The sequence below is a fragment of the Coturnix japonica genome, chromosome 2, assembly GCF_054131305.1.
Source record: "Coturnix japonica strain WE chromosome 2, WE-NBRP24, whole genome shotgun sequence".
NCBI lineage: Eukaryota > Metazoa > Chordata > Aves > Galliformes > Phasianidae > Coturnix > Coturnix japonica.
The window spans coordinates 37,898,330-37,916,696 of NC_140664.1; the positions used below are offsets into that span (position 1 = coordinate 37,898,330).

An 18,367-nucleotide genomic window follows, 5' to 3' on the forward strand; every position below is an offset into this window, starting at 1 on the left:
CCCCATCCTCCTCCTCACGGTTTTATGAACAACCTGAGGAGGCTTTAGTTCCAGAAATATAGCAGCTATGCACCAGCACATCAGGAATCAAGTACAGTAAAGCTGAGCGCAGGCTCAGATTTACCATAAAGAGCACGGGTTGTCTGCAGCCTTCCCCTGCTGTTCTCCCATTAGCGTGCTACATGCACATCAGATGGTCCTGCATCTCCTTCTCACTGCTCTGAATAAGACTGTGCTGCAGACAGCAGCTTGTAGGGATTGGAAGCAGTAGCTTCGCCATAGACTGCAGTTTATAAGGCATTGAGAGCAGCGCATTGAATGTGAGGCCTTGTTTTTCCTTGAACCGAGGCATGTACTGCAGTACGAGAGACTCACAGGAATTAAAAATGTATGCATGTTAGTTGAAACGTATAACATTTAAAAAGCGGCCATAAAAAATGTATGTGTATTAGTTGTAATCTTTAACATTTAAAAGCAAAAGCCAGGCCCCCATTTCCTCTCACCTCCCCTGGCCCCTCGCTCCCCCGCAGCAGGGGGAGGTTGTCATGGCAATGTGCATCTTCTCTCTGCACTCCCACAGGCCGCCTTGTCCTTGTCTGCACTGCACATACCTGTGCAATGGCCTCCCACAAGAAGGCAGGTGAAAGGCATCCAGCCCATCCTGAGGGATGGGGCATTCCCCGTGTTTTTGGTTAAACAGAGGCAGAAGGGCCTGCAAATGAAAGCTACCGGCCTGGCAGAGGGGTGAGAGAGGTTCTGCAACCCCGCTCGGCACTAAGCTTGCCTTGCTCCAAATTCTCACTGTAAATCTTTATGAAGGATTGAGTAATATACTTAACAAGGTGTAATAATGATTTAAAGCAATGTGAAATCCAACCTTGGGACAGGTGCAATTATTCAGCCAGAAATTATGGCCTATATTCATGAACTGGAGAGATTGCTTTAGCAACATCTGGAACGGTTCCTAAAAGACTCGTAGAATTGGTGCTACTTGAGACATTCATCATCTATACTGATAATTCATTGTAAGCAAATCAGTTTATGTTATGTACAGACACATATCGCATTATTGAAAGGTTTTCATTTTTGGACATTCTTCATGCCATTATTTTCCCCTATCATTAGATTTCATTCAGACTGTTATTGCTGCTCTTACGGGATTTCAAACACTGTACAGGAAAAGGTTCTCATTTTTTCAGTGTTTCCAGGATTCACAACATCTGTTTTTAACCATATTCAAATTCTGAATGAAGCTATTTATCTGCTTTTAGCTGAATGTATTCATACATTCATTTTTTTCTGCCATTCTGGGTGGGATTCCTTTCCCAAGGCCCCAGCTCCACCCCAGAGAGCCCGTCACTGTAACTAAGACAGGGAAGCGATGCTGCTGAGGTGGGTGATGCGGTATAGGAAGGAGCGCTAGAACAGGAAAATAGAGTTCAGAAGAGGCCTATTACTTCCCCTCCCTTACACACACTGAACCAGAATATATCTCTCCACGCCATGTGATTAGAATACCACTGTGCTCTCCCAGTGATTAAGCGGTGGCAATTTGATTTAGGATTACAACTTTATGAGGCTGTGTGAAAGCACATAGTGTCAAACAAACTCCCCTTTTGCAAAACCAGGCTTCAGCTCATAAAGTGTGGCACGTCAAAACGCTGCCTCCCTGAAAGAAGAGTATATTTTAAATTACCTTCAATAAGGTCCTTAAAGAACCACAGACAAGGCACAAAGGCTGTCGATAGCAGTTTCCTTAGTAGAAACAGGCTCCATTTTGAGACCCAGCCTATTTTTCCCCATCGAAAACAACCTGAAGAGAAAATGGATGCAGGTTGTTAGGAGTGAGCCGGCTGCCCCAGCACTTCTCACCCATCTGCCTTTCTTCCCACAGTGCAAAGTCATCATCTGCCAGATGAGCAGCACACAGCCAGAGCTGCTGCACTGGTTCCTGTTCCCCTTGGCACTGGTGGTCTATGCAGCCATCTCAGGGCTGCTGGGCCAAGCGGAGGAAGCTGTGCTGGGTGCCTTCACCGCGCTGGTCACGGCTGCACACGTGCACTACGGCATCTGTGTGGTAAGGGGACAGGGGGAGCTGTGCACATTGTGGGGTCAGGGCCTTCTGGGGGTGGTGTCTGTGCTGTCTGGGCGGGGTGTTGTCCCACAGCCTGAGTGTTAAGCTATCGGCTCCTCACGTGCTGCATGTAGTTGATCAATAGGGCACTGATGCCTTCTCATCTTTGCTCTTTCTGTTCCTAAGGTTACTTGAGCGAAGAAAGCAGGAAGGTAAAGTAGGAAGTAAATGTGTCAGATTCTTTCTTACAATAAGGTGGTGAACTTTGAATCTGCAGGCAAAACGGCTGCTCAAATTTCTCACCTTTTCACGGCCTTCTATTAGCATCTCTTATGCTGCAGATCCAAATGGTTCTGCAGTTAATTCAGTCTTTCCAGCACATTTCTGTGTCTGCCAGATATCAGTTTTGTCCTTTATTGGCATCTGAATTACTGCTGTAATTCATTTTTTCTCAGCTAATGCCCTTTTTTTTTTCTAAAAAGCATTGTCAAATAATCCTTAGGAAATGTCCTAATGGGGGTTTGCGTTCAGATAAAACATCTTGCATGGCAAAGACCTCATTTAAAAGGGATTTGCTCAGCATTCTTTTATTGAAGATATGCTGTTGGGACACGAGGATTTTTCCTCCTGGCTATGAAAGAGGCCCCGTTACCAGAAGATATTGCCACTGTAGCAGGCTTTACCCAAGCACAAATGTGGGGATAGTCTGTGAGGAGCAGAATGGGGTTACCTGGTCAACATCCATTACTGAATGGCTGGGTCCAACTCTGCCACGATTTATGCCATCTGTGAATCAGTGCGCTATGAGAGGAGAGCCAAGGGCACAACCTGAGGGTCCCCATGCACCAACAGGGCTCCAGGCACACCAGGGCTGAGCGCTCCCCACTGTGACCTTGGGAGGAGAGGTGCTGATCTGTGGACCGTGTGCCAAGCTGATCTCTGTGGTTTGTCCTTAGGGGAGGCAGCTGAGTGAACACTTCAACATTTACATCTTTTCGTTGAAGAAACGTGTCCAGGAGTGAGCACTCACACTGGGACCGGACTGTGATGCTTCACATGAGATTTCCAGCTTCTGGATGTGATCAATCGTGGAATTAATCTGATTCGAGCAACCAAAGATCAGAATAGCCCAGATACTCAAACCACTGTGACAACAATGCTGCATCTCAGAGGAAAATTCCTGTCTGGCAGAGGGGCGTTTACCAGGTTGTTCTGCTGCCAGTATTTACTCTCTTCACTAGTGCCATATCCCTGCTATGAAGTGCTGGTCTTCCTCCTCCTTGCCCCCATGCCCCAAGCGCTGGGTACCGCTGTGCTGGCTCACATGGGACCCACCATGTTTTATAACTCCTTGCCTGCTCTGTCCACCAGCAGGACCCCGCATTGCAGACCCACCCGCTGCATCCTTCTCACTCAGACATCTGTGCCTGCTGCCATTTCCATATTTGTTTCCTCACGACTCATTTCTTCCATGCAGCTCCCTGAAAGGCTTATGTACACCCAGGCTTTTCTTCACCTTATCCAAATGCGTGAAGAGAATGAGATCAGAAAGTTATGGGCATGGCATATCTTCCCCCTCTGCAGCATTAGGATGAGCCTCAACTGACCTGCATCTGTCAAAAACACGGGCTCCGTACCCAAGGAACTTGTCATTACGCTTCTGTTCTATGCAGCAACCGGCGTGCAGTTGGTACTTAAGTAGCAGCAAACAGCGTGCCCTACAAAGGTAACCAGCTGAGCAGAAATGCGGCCGGCAAAGATGCTTGTATTTCACTGCCTGACGGGTGGTTGCTGATAGGCCGACTCAGCACGCAGCATTCAAAACCACAAACAAGCAATGAAAATCAAGCCTCGTTCCAAGCATTTTTAAGCCCCATCTCTCAGTTCAAAATGCTAAGCAAGTGATTATTTGCTTGTGTTCTTGATCTGAATTCTTGTGGTTTTAGATGATGGAAAAAACAACAAACAAGACAAGAATTGAGAAGAGCTTTTTTTGCTTTTTAGCATCACCCATTTGCATGCAGATGTAAACTGCTCACTTCATCCATAATCCGGGTGCGTTTTCTGTGTGCCTTGGAGGAAGGCACAGGAATCTGAGTTCCCCCTCTTTCCCTAAGCTGCCCTCACCATAGGGCCCTGTGGCCCTGTCGCACTAACCAAACTACCTGCCCACCTGCCCCGAGGGGAGCACTTTATTCCATTCCTTGCACAGACACACGAGTGACTGATCAGCACGTGTATCCAGCAGGGACCCATCTCAGCCAGCAGAAGCAGGGAAGCAGGGCAGAAGCAGTTAGCGAATCACTGAACATTAGATTCATCAACTTAACGCGTGCGCTGGGGACAAGCCTGTGTGTTACTTTTCCCCCTTCACAAAGCAGCAGCCCCAGATGAACTTGTGAAATACCCTGTGATTTGGAAGGATGCACGTTCCACCTAATCCATGAGCACATCGAGGGCCGCTCCACCTCAGTGAACATCATGCTACAGACCAAAGAAAGCTTAAGGCTCGAGTCAGGCAGAAGTGCAGGCAGCTTTGTTCATGGGGTTTTTCTGAGGAGAACTCTGTGGACAGGTCTTATTTTTCCCTCTGTCTTGCACTTAATTGTAAAATAACTGGAAATAATGGTCACAGAATTGCCACACTTTGATGCACTGTACCGGAGTGTTTTGGAATATTACATTAATGAAGTTATAAAACTTGAACTGCCACAGCTGCCTGCACTTGTCTCATTCTGAAGAGAAGCATAACATCAGTGTAAGAGGAAACTGAGCACTTTTTTTTTTCCTTTTTAAAGTAATTTGTCACTACAGTCTACGTAAGGACAAGTATAAGCAGAGATAACGCAATGCACAGTGTATATACTGAATTGTGAACCATCAGAGATGGTAAGCGCTACAATGAAAGAGAATAAAAATGCTCTGTTCATACAGCAGTATGGTCCCAGGTTTATTTGTGCAATGTCAGGTAATGGCGTGGGGATGACCAGAGCTTAGTTTAAGAACAAAGCAATTGTCTGAAACTTTTCAACTATTTGAACTGGAAATTACATCAGCTCCTTGTTGTGCTGTTGCACATTGGAACAGGCCCAAAGACACACATCCCCAGTGGGCTGAGAAAGGCGACTCAGCTGGCTCTGCTCTACAGGTTGGAGTGCTGAGCTCCCCTCTACCAGAATCCTTCCAAAGTGGGGCTGGGCAGAGGGTCAGCCACAGCATGGGTGTATCTGGAGGACCCAGTCTGACCCTGTGGTGGTGGCATACACCCAGGTGACCTCAACCCATGGCACTGAGATGTCCCCCAGAGCTCACACCCCTGCAAAGTCAGCAGAACCATTGCAGCACCACTGCATGTGCTGCCAAAGCTCAGCCCTGAGAACTACAGTAAAGTTTACCCCTTCACAAGTGGTATTGTAATCTAAACAAGGTGGCTTTTAGGTATGGTGCAGCAGATTCATCCCCAAATACTTGGCTGCTCACCCAACGAAGTTCACTGGGTGCTTCAGTGCCTTTGCTGTACAGTGTTCCTCTCACAGACTCATGAAGGTTGGACAAACGCTCTAAGATCCCCCAGTCCAACCACCAGCCTATTCCCACCGTGCCCGCTGACCACGTCCCTCAGTGCCACATCCACACTGTTCTTGAACACCTCCAGGGACAGTGACTCCTCCACCTCCCTGGGCAGCCTGTGCCACTGCATCACTGCTCTTTCTGAGAAGAAAGATCCATATATCCAACCGGAATGTGCTCCAGCACAACTTAAGGCCATCACCTCTCATCCTATCACTAGTTGCCCCTACTTCTCCTTTAAGGTCATTGCAGAGAGCAGTAAGGTCTCCCCTGAGCCTCCTCCTCTCCAGACCTTACAATCCCAGCTCCCTCTGCTGCTCCCCATCACACTTGTACTCCAGACCCCTCACAGCTTTGCTGCCCTTCTCTGGACACACTCCAGGGCCTCAATGTCTTTCTTGTAGAGAGGTCCAAAACTGAACACAGTTCTCATGGTGCAGCCTCACCGGAGCCACACACAGGGGACTTCCACATCCCTCAAGCTTTGCTTTTGCTGCATTAAAATTGATACTACACGAGATTTAACACTGGAAAGTTGGAAATCTGCCATAAAAAGGAATGCTGTTGACATGTACATAGGTATACACAGGTACATGCATAGATACTACCTGCACACACAGAATGAGAGAAATCAACTTTTTAAAGCAGCTCTTTTCCATCCTGCTCCCATGTGTGGTCAGTAACGAAACGAGTAAATGCTTAGAAAAAGAGGAAAGGATTATTTTAGCCTGTAGGAGTGGGCAGCTTTTAACATATATTTTTTTTATTAAATAGTAAAAAGATAAAGGCAAGTCAAGTTATTCACACATTCAGACAAAAACCTACTCTACCATGCGACAGTTTGTGGATAATGTGAAACGCCCCATACATCTGAATGAGACTTTAAAAAATCTATTACGTCATTACTTCTCTATTTATAATCAGCAATACACAATGTTTACATTCCTTTGAGTTTACATTTAATATATAACCGAAGCTTTACGGTGTGCTATTGAGTAAAGGTCATTACAGTCGCCTATGGAAACCACAATGGAAAGGCGGGTTACTCACAGGCTGGGAGGAGGAGGACGCTCTCCGCTCAGAGCACGGCTCTCCACTAAGCACAGCGGCTTCCAGCGCCCAGCAGGTGCAGCGCTGCCACAGCAGAAGGCGCCTGTTGGAGCCCCGTTCCCCTGCTCTACCACTAGCAGGACAAACCATGGCCATCAGAGACCAGGGATGGCAAAGCCAAGTTGATGCCTGGACCCAAACTGTGTGCCCCCCATCCCAAATCCCCTCCAGGTTAAAGGACAACCGCTCCTCAGTTCAACAGCGTTATGAAGAACTACTGTTTATTACAATGACAATTGTAATAAGTACATATGTTCTAATAAACACAAATACAATGAAAATGACAATTCCCCCATCTGTGGTGATTCCTGGAAATAATTCATTTGGAAAATACATATCTTTATACACCAGATCTTACTTGTAACCAATCCAAATCAGGAAGGGAAGCACTGCCCTGCTGGTTGCAGCACTTTAGGTGTTACCGGGCTGGATGTGAGCTCAGTGCTGGAGGCACAACTAGGTAAACCTGAACCCAGATGGTCCAAAACTCATCTGCGGGGCAGGGGGAGAGATCAAGGGAACAGGAATACCTGCTCTAATGTCTAGCAGTATTCTATATATTGCCTGTGGCGCAGCACAACAGCAGCGTTCTCACATTTACCTCAGAGCCACTTAGCTGCAAAAGATTTCCTGGGAACAGAAAGCTGCGTGCGTGTGTGCATGTGTGTGTGTGTGAGTGTGAGTGTGTGTGTGTGTGAGGGGGCTGATTCATTAAAACCCTCTCTGTGGAAGCATCAGCTGAGAACCTGAGCTTGAGTTTAGTTTAGCCTTAGAGCTCAGGTGATCTTGCTGTTCCAAGGGCTTTTGAACTTTTCAATGACTGCAGACTGAGCTGGGACTTCCAAGTATCTGCTTAACTAGAGGAACGATTCAGAATTCAGAAAATTAAGTGAGAGGCCAAGAATATCAAGCATAAAATATTCAGAGCAACTAGAATGCACAGTTTCACAATAAAAACAAGGAATGCTTTATACACTTCAAGATACTTCTGTTGATAAAATACCATCCTTTAGAACAGGGTAGCAGGGACCGCTCTGGAAGGGAGCACTCTCACCACAGGCACCTCCAGGTCTGATGTACTTGTACAGCATGTCGGCTTCTCCAAAGGACTCAGCCAAGTGCGGTGCCCTTGGCCAGTTGGATGGGCACCACCTCCAGGAGGATTTCTTGATGCCTCTCCATGCTTCAGAAGCAGCCTCTGCACCCACAAAGTGCTCATCACCACTTACAGGGGGTTGGGAGGCTTTCAGGGCTGGTTCTGTGGTTGGTTTCCTCATCCATGCTTGTGTGGTTAGGGCAGCAGAGCAGAAGGAAACAGCTGCCCTACTTTGTCCTCTTCTGAGGGTGCAGAGCCAAGTGTGATGGCAGAGATGGTGTCCTGCAGCTACGCTCGTGTCAGGGAGATTTCTTCACCTCTGTCAGCGCTGTGCCCCGTGGAGGCGGAGCTGCAGCTGCAGGCCGGGGCAGAATTCCTCAGGAAGAAAAGCTGGGTAATGTCTATTGACTAGTCAAGAAACTGGGAGGGTTTTGAAGAACTTAAGTGGATGTTCTGTCCTCCAGAAATAAGCCAAAAAACAGACCATGCAGCTTTCTAACACAAGGTTTTAAATCTCTCCTAGTGAAACAGATGCTTTGCCTCCCATTTGGTAAAGGCAGGAAAGAAACAAACGTGAGCAACACGAGCACTTTCCTCCACAACACATCTCATAGTTATGGCTTGAACATGACTTCCACTGTATCCCTTTATTCCAATTGTTTGATCAAATTTACGCCCCAGGGCAGACGTACGAGAAAACGCCAAAGCACCACAAAGTGAGAGACACAGCTAGTGGTACGGTACTTCTTGCCACACAAAATGCCAATATAAATATGTTAGACCAAGTTACAAGTGTATCATACTTAAGACAAAAAGGAAAAAAAAACAAACAAAAAATAAATATATATATTTTCTTAAAGAGCAGAACAAATCTCAAGCAGCCAAGTGGTGAAGTTGCAGCGATGTACAGTAGGTGATGGAGCCCTACAGCCTCTCAGGAGGATACACTGAAAGAAGACTTCTGCAAATGCATCTTGGCAAAGTATGGGTACAGAATGCAGTGGTTGGCTGGCACTCACTATGGTACATAAATGTTAATGGCAGACTGGGAGTGAACCGATTTCAAGTTTGAGGCCACACATGTTCCATTCTCCAGAAGAAAGTTCTCACACAAAATGAAAATTGCCGGAGACGCTGCGTGAATCAGTACTCCTCCTGCTGCGGGGGCTGTTCGTGGACCTGCTCTTCGCCTTCATGCTCCTCTGTGTGGCTCTCCTGCGGGCAGAAAAACACCCCAAAACATTCTTCAGTGGAAGGGAGTCACCTCCTCCCCCTCAGTGCTCACTCCAGCCTCAAGCTTAACGCCTTATTTTCCTTGCAGTGAGCAGACAGCAGTAGCTAACAATCACGAGGTTGCCACCAATTTGTTTCAACAGCCTCAAACTGGCTCCATCTCACCTCCCCACCCACACCCAGCTTTTTGCTTTGGCTTTTCACAAGGCTCTATCTGTACAAATAGCAAATGCCACACTCAATACATTACAGTGTATGTGCAGCACTGGCAGATCCCCAGATAAATATCCATTTTCAACACTATGGTGTTATCTGCTCCAGCAAGGGAACAACATGAATAAGCAGGTCATGAGCGGTTCCATGTACCATAGTATCCCAGTGTCCTCTCATTTTGTCTCTCCAAGGATTTCTGAACCTGCCTCTACAGTTCTCACACAACCTTCACTCCAGGCTCATATCACAAAACAGACAAGACACTTCATCTATCTCTTGCTTTAAAAGTTGAACCCTGCCCCATTTTTTAGGTCAAACCTCACTTTCCCAAAATGATATGTCTATGTTAGTACACACCAGAGTCCAAAGGCTACTGAAAACATGGTTTTTAATGTTATGCAGAAAATACAACCAAAAATTTGCTAATTACGAATGCATTTTCTTTGAAAGAAATTTAAGTCCAGCATTCATCAACTTACAGAGCTACCGCTAAAGGCAGGTGATGGTTGAAGAACAACTCCCTATTGCAAATGACTGTTATACCTACTGTCTTCTAGAGCTGTGCCGCTGAGTCTCTGTTTCTAAGAGACCAAGAGTAATGTTGGTTCTCCACTGTTGAGGATGCAGGTTTTATGCAGATTCCAATTTACAGCCAGCAGACCCGTTATCTTGTGTTGACCTACATGCACCAGCACTCAGAAAGGCAGGCCGCTGCTTAGAGCACTGTCTCTGCATTCCCCTAAGACTTCTCCCAGATGGATTTCCATCTTTCCACAGCACTGCTTACTAAGATCCACTACATCTACTCCCTGCCCTGCACTGGCAGAGCTCAGCTGTAGGCAGTTTCTAAGGGCACTGCTGTTCCAGGACCCTGAGTTGCCATTTAAAATGCACTATCACTGACATGATACCTCTGCAGAACTTGCCCGGCCCCTGGTGCTTCTCTTTAGAAGCAAGAGGTTTGGACAACAAACCTCTTCTTCTAAAAGAACAGGCGAATAAGGTCTCCAATTTGCCATTTGCTGATAGAAATATGGAAAAAACTGAAATATTCACCTGTTTCCTACATGCAGAAACAGCCATATTTCAATTGGAAGCAAGCTTTCTACCATTCAGATGCTACTTTCAGGTAGACGTCCAATATGTCGATCAGTACAATTGCACTTCTGTGTCTCATGGCCCTCTGGGGGGAACGATGCCCTTTATTACACGTGATACTTCAAGTCGGAATGTCTTCATGCATAGCACCTAAGAACCACATCCTCTCTAATGGGCTGCAAGAGTGCAAGGCTTCTGGAGCACAGGAGCTTTGTGGGCAGAAACCGACAGCTGTGAGAAAACGATCCTCCAGTACAGGGTGAGAAAGCTGAGGAGTGGTTAACCCTAAAGCTGTGGCCTGCTCTGTTATGCACCTCTTCAATAGGCTCCACATAGACCGCTTTTATAAGATACCAATAGAAAGCACATTCAGGCAGGTGTTACAGGTCATCTATGTACTCTCCTTCCATTCAGAACAGGCATAGTCTCTATCCATAGGGAATGGCTGGCTCCTCTCTTGACAGAGTTACCTTTGATGGAAATGGTAAATCTTATGTGACTACCACAGAAGTTGTTCTGAGAATTGGACACGTGCTTTTCAGTATGCACAGCTTGTATAAATACATGAAACAGGAAAGACAAGAGTCACTGTGCACAATTACCTTGGGACTGTGGAATCTCCTTGAATAGCATCCCCTAATAAGGAAAGCAGTGGAAGGTCTATTTAGAGCATTTATTTCTGACTCAGATCACACGGCCATGGCCATCTCTGCCTCCCGCTACACAAGATGCTTGCGTTTGACCCCTCAGTCCATGTGCCTTGAACTCTTCAGGTGTGCCTGCAGATGGAGGAGCCGTGGTCTATGAAAACCAGCTGCTATGGGAGTGAGTGCCTTGCCCAAAAGCAGCAGTAGCAGACTTACAGCAGAAAGTCACAAAACCAATGGAATTTTAAACTTCCAGTTTGGAAATATGAGCTGAGCAACAGATAGACCAAAGAGCAACAACCCATTCAGCTTCTGCATGAACTGAGCCACAACAGCCTATCAAAGAAAGCAAATGCAGCAGCGCTTTCACTTTACAACAAGACCTTTATGGCTCTGCCAGACTACCAAATGCTCCGCACTCTATCCAGGCCCCAGTCTTGTCTACAAGAGGTCACAGCACAAAATGCTAGAGGCCACTTCCTGCAACACCCGAACACATCCTTTTTGAACACTATTCTTGGTCAGTTTTGATTTCTTGAAAAGCATTTTCTTTTTAAACAAAGCAGCAGAAAGATTACAAATAGGCAATCAGTATTGAAAAATTACAAAGGATTACAGACTGATTGGCCAGACCAGTCTAAGCTACGCTAGCAGTCACAGCATCCCTCTCGCATAAGCAAAGATGAACAATGAAGTCAGAACAGAAGTATATCATGGAGAAGTGGAAGAATCTTTGAAAGACGAGGAGCCCGTGTACATTGATAATTGTGCTATAAGATTCAAAAACCCACTCAAATAAAGGGGGAAAAAAAGTCTTAAAAGCTTGGTCTTTATTGGGTTAAACACAAGACTATGAAGACACCTACTTGAAACAAAGCAAGGACTAGGAATTCTGAAAAAGTAACGAACAAAATTTAACACGAACCTGATAAAAATCCCTTCAATGCAAAACTACAATAATTAAACTTGGGGAGAATGATTTTGTAGGAACTATACTTTTTATTTGCACTCTGAGTTCATCTACAAGGAATTTACCTGACAGCCTACAACTCCCAGGAGGGATCTGTGAGCTACTGGGAGACCTGAGCACTTAAAGTTCTGTCCCAACATCATTTATCTTTTATGAGGATTAAAATAACCATAACACAAAATTAGGATATACAGAGAGACTTTTCCCTTCAGAATAAGAGCAGTAGGTGTAAAAAACAGGACATGATCACTATGAATACAATAAATGTCTGTCAAATTACAGCTAGGAAGGAATAGTTTGAGATTACTATCCAGTGCTTATTGGAGCTATGAACTCAAAATTAGCCACGATAGTCAAGCAAGAGGCTCTGGTTGGGTATGATTTGTGTACTGTGTGTGAGCTGCGTTACCTCACATCCCCTTCCTAAAAGAAAAACACAATGGGCACTGCAGCATTTATAACTGTCGGGGATCCTGAAAGAAAAGCAACAATCCAAGCTGGACTTTCCATGAATTTATTAGCAAGAAACCAGAAATGCTGGCATTGCCTATGTGTTGGGAATTGGGGATTTTTCCCACCTGTGGCTTGGGAAATCCAAACTGCTGTTACCAAGGGATTAACTCCCAAAATGCTGCAAGGTAAGAGAATTTAAGCTGGAAAAACTTCATTACACAGAGAGAAAAACAAACAGAACTGAAAGGCAAAGCAGGCTGGTGAGACATAGCAGAGCACAGGAGCAAGGAGCAGGAATCAGCAAGAAAATACAACCTTTGGTTCTCAGAGTTAAAGCACGAGGGTGCATTACAGTCCATCTGCAACAGTGAGGAGGAGAAATGTACCCCAGAAGATAAGGAGATGAATCCTCCCACTGGAAGGCAGAAAAAATTGAGTGGGGAATGGCCTCTGCATTCTTCCCTGGGAGATGAGGGCTTCTGGAGTGACATCCATGGCCTCCAACTGGATACGCATTCTAGATAAAAGCACAGCTGGTGTGTGTAGCTCATGTGCAGGCACTGATGGTGCTTTCAACAGAGAAAGGGTTGGAGGAAGGAAGCAGATAAAGCACTGAGATGTGGGCTGAAGTAGGACATTTTGTAATGTGTTCTGCCAGTAAGGAAAACTGCAGGGAGAAAAGCAACAAATGCATTTCTTGGCTGGGAATCGCTTCCTATTGAAGCCAAGTGAGACAGATGTGGTAGGGGTATGGGGAGAGGAGGGATTTTTCTGGCTTCGCTTTATAAATAAATCACTGTTCTTGAATCCAGAAGACATTTTCTCTGACTGCTATATGTGTGTAATTCCTTAAGCCTGTTATCACGAGTCTGGGAAATGTGTCTGATTGTTTACTCCTGTGAAAATAACGGTTTCCTCCTCCTTTTCCCCTCCATCACTTGTCCCACACCACTGAACAAATCCTCTTTCCTCTGTCACCTCTAATCTGAGCAGCAGCCCCTCTGAGTGGCAACCTTGTGACCCTCTTGCACCCAGCCTTCACTAGTCTGTTTTAGGAAAGCATACGAGTTAGCAGCAGCTTCAGTGCTACTTCTGATATAAAAATTTGAGTCGGCTGAGTTGCAGCAGCTTTCAGGGAACAGATGTAATAAAGGCTACAGTGCCACAGGGCTAGAGAGAGATTAGGCTGATGCTTATGTGCTCTGGAGCCAAAGCTACCGTTCACAGGAGACTGGAGAGGTCAATCGTCAGAGCAGCGCATACAGGGATTTAGTTAGCATGAATGGGAATAGTTCAGCTAAATCTCCACCAAATCATTATCCCTCAGTGTATCTGAGGAATTTAACCAGTATCCTTTACAGCTCCTTGCTTTGTTCAGTGTCTACGGTGTTATGCCTAAAATGCAGCGAGATTCTTGTTTAATCTTGCAGACAATACATTTCTGCAGTTTTGGTAATAGGGGATTATTGCGTTTGCATACTGAAGAATTTTGCCTATAGCAACGGGATAAAAAATGCTAAGGAGCATTATCTCTGCAGATATAATTACGCACTTGGCAACCTGCACAATGCCTACTGCAGCCATGCCACGTGGCAGAGAGAAAGTTCACAGTCGCACATGGCAATCAAAACCTCTATGAGAATTTCTCTGCTTTTCAGTCTTCAGCACCTTAAAGAACACAGAGTGGAAGACTCCATGCAGAAAGGTAGGACCAAAACAGAGCTAAGGATTGGGACCACCTGAAATTGATTTAAAACTGTGACACACACACACACACACACACACTCCCCTTCCAGATTAACTCGTGCTAAAGTAGAATACAAAACCTATGCCAAAGCAGCAAAAATCAAGCTGGCCTCCTGAATCTATCCCCCAAGCTGAAAAGTCTGTTGTTTGTAAATGCAAGCTTCCTTTTGGGGGAGGACACATGGAAAGCCTTCCTCCTGCAGCTCTGCTGACCTACATATTGCGTATGAGTCAACACCGTGCCAATATTTTCTAATGGAATGAGGCTGTCCTATCTCGATAAAACACACATTGAATTTGAACTTACGTGTTCTTCTGAAGCATAGAGGACTTCCATTAGCCGATGGACAAGGTCGTTATTCTCTCCCCCGTGTTCTTGGCAGAGAAGTTCAATCTCCCTTAATTTGCCAAAGTAGAAATCCCTTTCCTTCTCCACTCCTTCAAGTGCAAGTTTTAATGAATGTACCTGCATAGAAACCAGTACGTGATGCATCAGTTGTGAAGCACACTGCAGACAAAACAAATCAGCCTAAAAGTACACAAATGCACAGGTCGACCGTCACCTGAAATATATATTCCATTTTATAGCTTAAAGTGAATTCTTCTTTTTCTGAAGTGCAACACAACAAAGAATAAACAGCAAATCAGGATTATACCTCCTGGATCCAATCTTAACCTTGGATCCATAGAGGTCAGTTTTCTTAGCGCTCTTGTAAATTGAAACCTGAAGTGGCAGTTCAGGAGTCAGCCGCTAATTAAAGTGTAGCTTCTAGCAAAGCTGCCAGAAATGTCATATAAGGGTAATTAATAAAACATTCAGCACAGGAATTCCATTACTCTGCCTGGATTCATGTGTAGCTGTTGGGAAACCTACCATATCTCCTTCCCTAAGAATATACAGGTCCATCAGAAAAGCTCATAAAGGGAAATGGATGAGTTGAGAAGTACATTGCCTTTCAGCTGCAAGCGCTGCTGTGTAGTTTTATCACCTCTTTGCTTCCTCCTGACTTGCTGAACCACCCCAAAGAACCTGCATCTCGGCACCCTGCGGCTGCTGCGGTGACCAGGATGCACTGTGGATTTTCTGTTCTGGTTCGCGTGCTGTTGCTATCAACAGATTCTCTCAAATGTCAGTCTTTCCTCATACACAAGAGTCTTTGGGCTATGCTGTTGGTTTTTATTTCACTGCTAAGACTGCTGCAAATAATTTATGGGTAACCCAGCTATTAAAGATTAGGCTTCATATAAACCAAGACAGATGTCGCAGTATATTTTTATACATACATATACATGTACACACACATACATATATTATAAAGAATAATTTTGCGGCAGCAAAGCATGAATTACTACTCAAAGTGGTATGGATGATCGGTGAAACATGTGCAAGTGGCTCTCAAATCTGGAAGACAGAAGTGTGTCAACCAACAGAAATAATCATGGATGAAGCTGCCTACAGCAAATGCTCTGACCCCAGACATGTCCAAATTACTGCTAAATTAGCATCCACATTTTAAGGCCTGCAATTACACAAAAGAGTTTTCTAAAGAAAATATGCTAAATAAATTAACTTGCATCAAGATGACATTTGAGGGAACAGATACAGTTTAATAGAAAAGTTCCCTGTTGCCAGATCCACTGCAAGCTGATTTATTCCCTTCACCATGAAGAACACCAAGGGAGCTCACGCACCGCTTTGACAGCCCACTAAATCCTATCAGTTCATCTTCCCATAACTGCTGAGCTGGCGATGCCTTCTTCTGACCTCTGATTGCACTCCCAGAGGTGTCAGACAGCAGAATGGACTTGCTGCCAGGGCAGGATCTCATAGCATCTCATTCATGTACGAACCCATCTCCTAGCAGCTTTCTGAGCTTGACACCCTACTCTTCCCTTGGCAGTTTGAATCTATCAGTGATGCACTGACTGGTCACCTTAAAACTAACTATTTAGTCACGGGTTAAGTAGAGATAGCAAAATGGAATAAATGTTTACAACAGGTTGGTTTATAGATATTTATCCTACTGAAATGTGGGGTCTTCCTCACATTTAAGACATGTCTTCTGGATCTGCAGTGGTGCATTCCTTGAGAGCAGCTCCAGTATCCAGATGGAACAAGAACCTAACGACTGCCACATCATCCACTCCATGCAGCAAACCAACCAGCCTGAGCTGGAATATCTGCAGCTAACAGCACAGGCAGCTTCACCTTCTAACATATTTACCATCAAGGCAGTTTCCTGTTCTCACTGCATCACGTACACACCATTCTGAGAAACAGAATCATTAAGGCATGCACATATGCACACAGTGAATTATATGTAACATTCACTAAACGTAGTTATAACCAAAGCAGATACACTTTCCTTCACTTGCATATTATCTAACGTGTCTGTGATGAAGTGATTTGTATTCCTTCAGACAATTAGCACATCTGCATGCTAGCGTTTCCTTGTATTAAGATGCCAAGAGGCTTATCCTGTAGGAGGAACAGCAGATGTTCACTCCCACGTGCGGTGTCCGGACCAGAAGTACCCCTGCAATCCAGTTAGCGGGTGCAAAGCAGCAGCTCTTACTAACTGCTCCTTCCTCTGGTAGTATGAACGCTCACAGGACTGCATATCCAGGATGAAGATTAAGCACCTGCTGTAAACATGCAGCCAAGACGGTGCTGTTTTCAGATATTATGTCTACGCTAGTATCCAGTTAACTGTTCTGGGACCACTCTCCATATGTAAAGGTCCCTTCTTCAAGCGTAATGTAATGTTCCTGGTCTGTGTTTTCTCCTCAGCTGCACTCAGAAACCCTTTGGGAGAGTGCTAGTTGGCTCAGACCTAAAGCACAGCAGGGACCATTTAGCATTTTAATGCTATGGATAATCAAGCTCCAGTGCGCGGTGACATGCCTTGAAAGTGTTTAATTTACTAGCACAAGCCAAGGCAATAGCTATGGCCATTTTAAGAGAGACTTTGAGAGCCATTAAGTCAGCAAATGTTATGCACGGCTTACAACCATTGCAAATAGATCATCAAGTAATCCTATGGTAAAATACAACATATGGACATCCATACTTAAACTTTTCCACTACAAGTTGCATGGAAGTTTAAATGTCTGAATCTCCCTCAACTTCCATTTATGAAAGGGCTGAAATTAAGTCTGTTAACAGCCAGACAAAGATGTGATAACCGTGGATGCCATTCAACAATTTTTTTCTATCAAGACAGCAAAGGTAGTATAATTGAAGGTAGTATAATTGGCTCCTGCCCATAATATCCCTGGTTGCTGCAGAGTTGGGAAAAAAATGGGCAATTTGGCTCTTCCAACATGTTCATACTGGGGATAAGAAAAACCTGGCTCAAAGCTGCTTGCAACAGAGCTTTCTTGGCTCATGTTATTTGCCTGGGGTGCATAAGTAATCATTAGTGGCAAATGAGATACTGAGTACTGCCAGCATTAAGAAAAAAGAGAGAGAGAAAAAAAAAAGGCTCCTGGATCATTCTAGCTAGAAAAGGTCTCTCCAAACCTGGCTTGTAAAACACCAACTTTCAAAATCCTTAGAATTTCTTTTTCGCGATGGAGGAAATCATTAATTTTCCTCAGGGCTGTTTGTATATAAAGCTCAAGGTTTTCACACGTGGAAGCTGCTAGGAATACATTTGCAGAGGATGTGATAGTGACTGCTTGCTTGCATCTTAGTAAAGATCAAGTATTTTTATCTTGTTCATATCCAAAGTGACTCTTCCTGTTGAAGTGAACACATTCTGACTTCCATGTACAGATGTCATGGTTTAAGCCACATTTAAATGCTGTTCGAACTCCACTAAAAAATGACATAAAAAAGATTCTGATTCCATCAGAAGTATATACATCCATCCTTTGTACAACATTTTAAACCATTTCTGCTACAGCAATGACCCTGGAAGGCTGGTGAGCTCTGTTGTTGCTCAGCTCAGAATTATACACAACCTATGGTATGTTGTGTTCTGTATGTGGCTGTCCATCACCACCTTGGGCACATAACAGTAACAAAGAATTTGCAACCAGCACCCAAACAAACCAAGATCTCTGCTGTTCAGGTCAATGGAAGTCTGAAACTGAAATGACCTTAATTGTGGAAAATTATACTTAATCCAGAATAATGACTTTCTGTATGCAGC

General features: G+C 44.8%; 2 protein-coding genes across 5 annotated transcripts in view; one reads left to right on the forward strand and one right to left on the reverse strand.

Annotated features, from left to right (window-relative positions):
- Positions 1–5,010, forward strand: part of LOC107310144 (ethanolaminephosphotransferase 1-like) — a 38,792-nt gene extending 33,782 nt beyond the window's left edge. For both annotated transcript variants that reach the window (XR_014942546.1, XM_015855512.3), the window contains 2 exons: positions 1,895–2,077; positions 3,031–5,010. Coding sequence is in view for 1 of the 2 variants with exons in the window: in XM_015855512.3 (XP_015710998.1) it covers positions 1,895–2,077; positions 3,031–3,096 (249 nt within the window). In the remaining variant the exon portion in view is untranslated. The remainder of the gene's footprint in view (positions 1–1,894; positions 2,078–3,030) is intronic.
- Positions 5,011–6,958: 1,948 nt separating this feature from the next.
- The window catches only part of MAPRE2 (microtubule associated protein RP/EB family member 2), a 92,013-nt gene continuing 80,604 nt past the window's right edge, over positions 6,959–18,367 (reverse strand). For all 3 annotated transcript variants that reach the window (XM_085537409.1, XM_015855514.3, XM_015855513.3), the window contains 2 exons: positions 14,518–14,676; positions 6,959–9,065 (listed from right to left, as the gene is read on the reverse strand). In XM_085537409.1, coding sequence (XP_085393535.1) covers positions 8,994–9,065; positions 14,518–14,676 — 231 coding nt within the window. In that variant the 3' untranslated portion in view covers positions 6,959–8,993. The remainder of the gene's footprint in view (positions 9,066–14,517; positions 14,677–18,367) is intronic.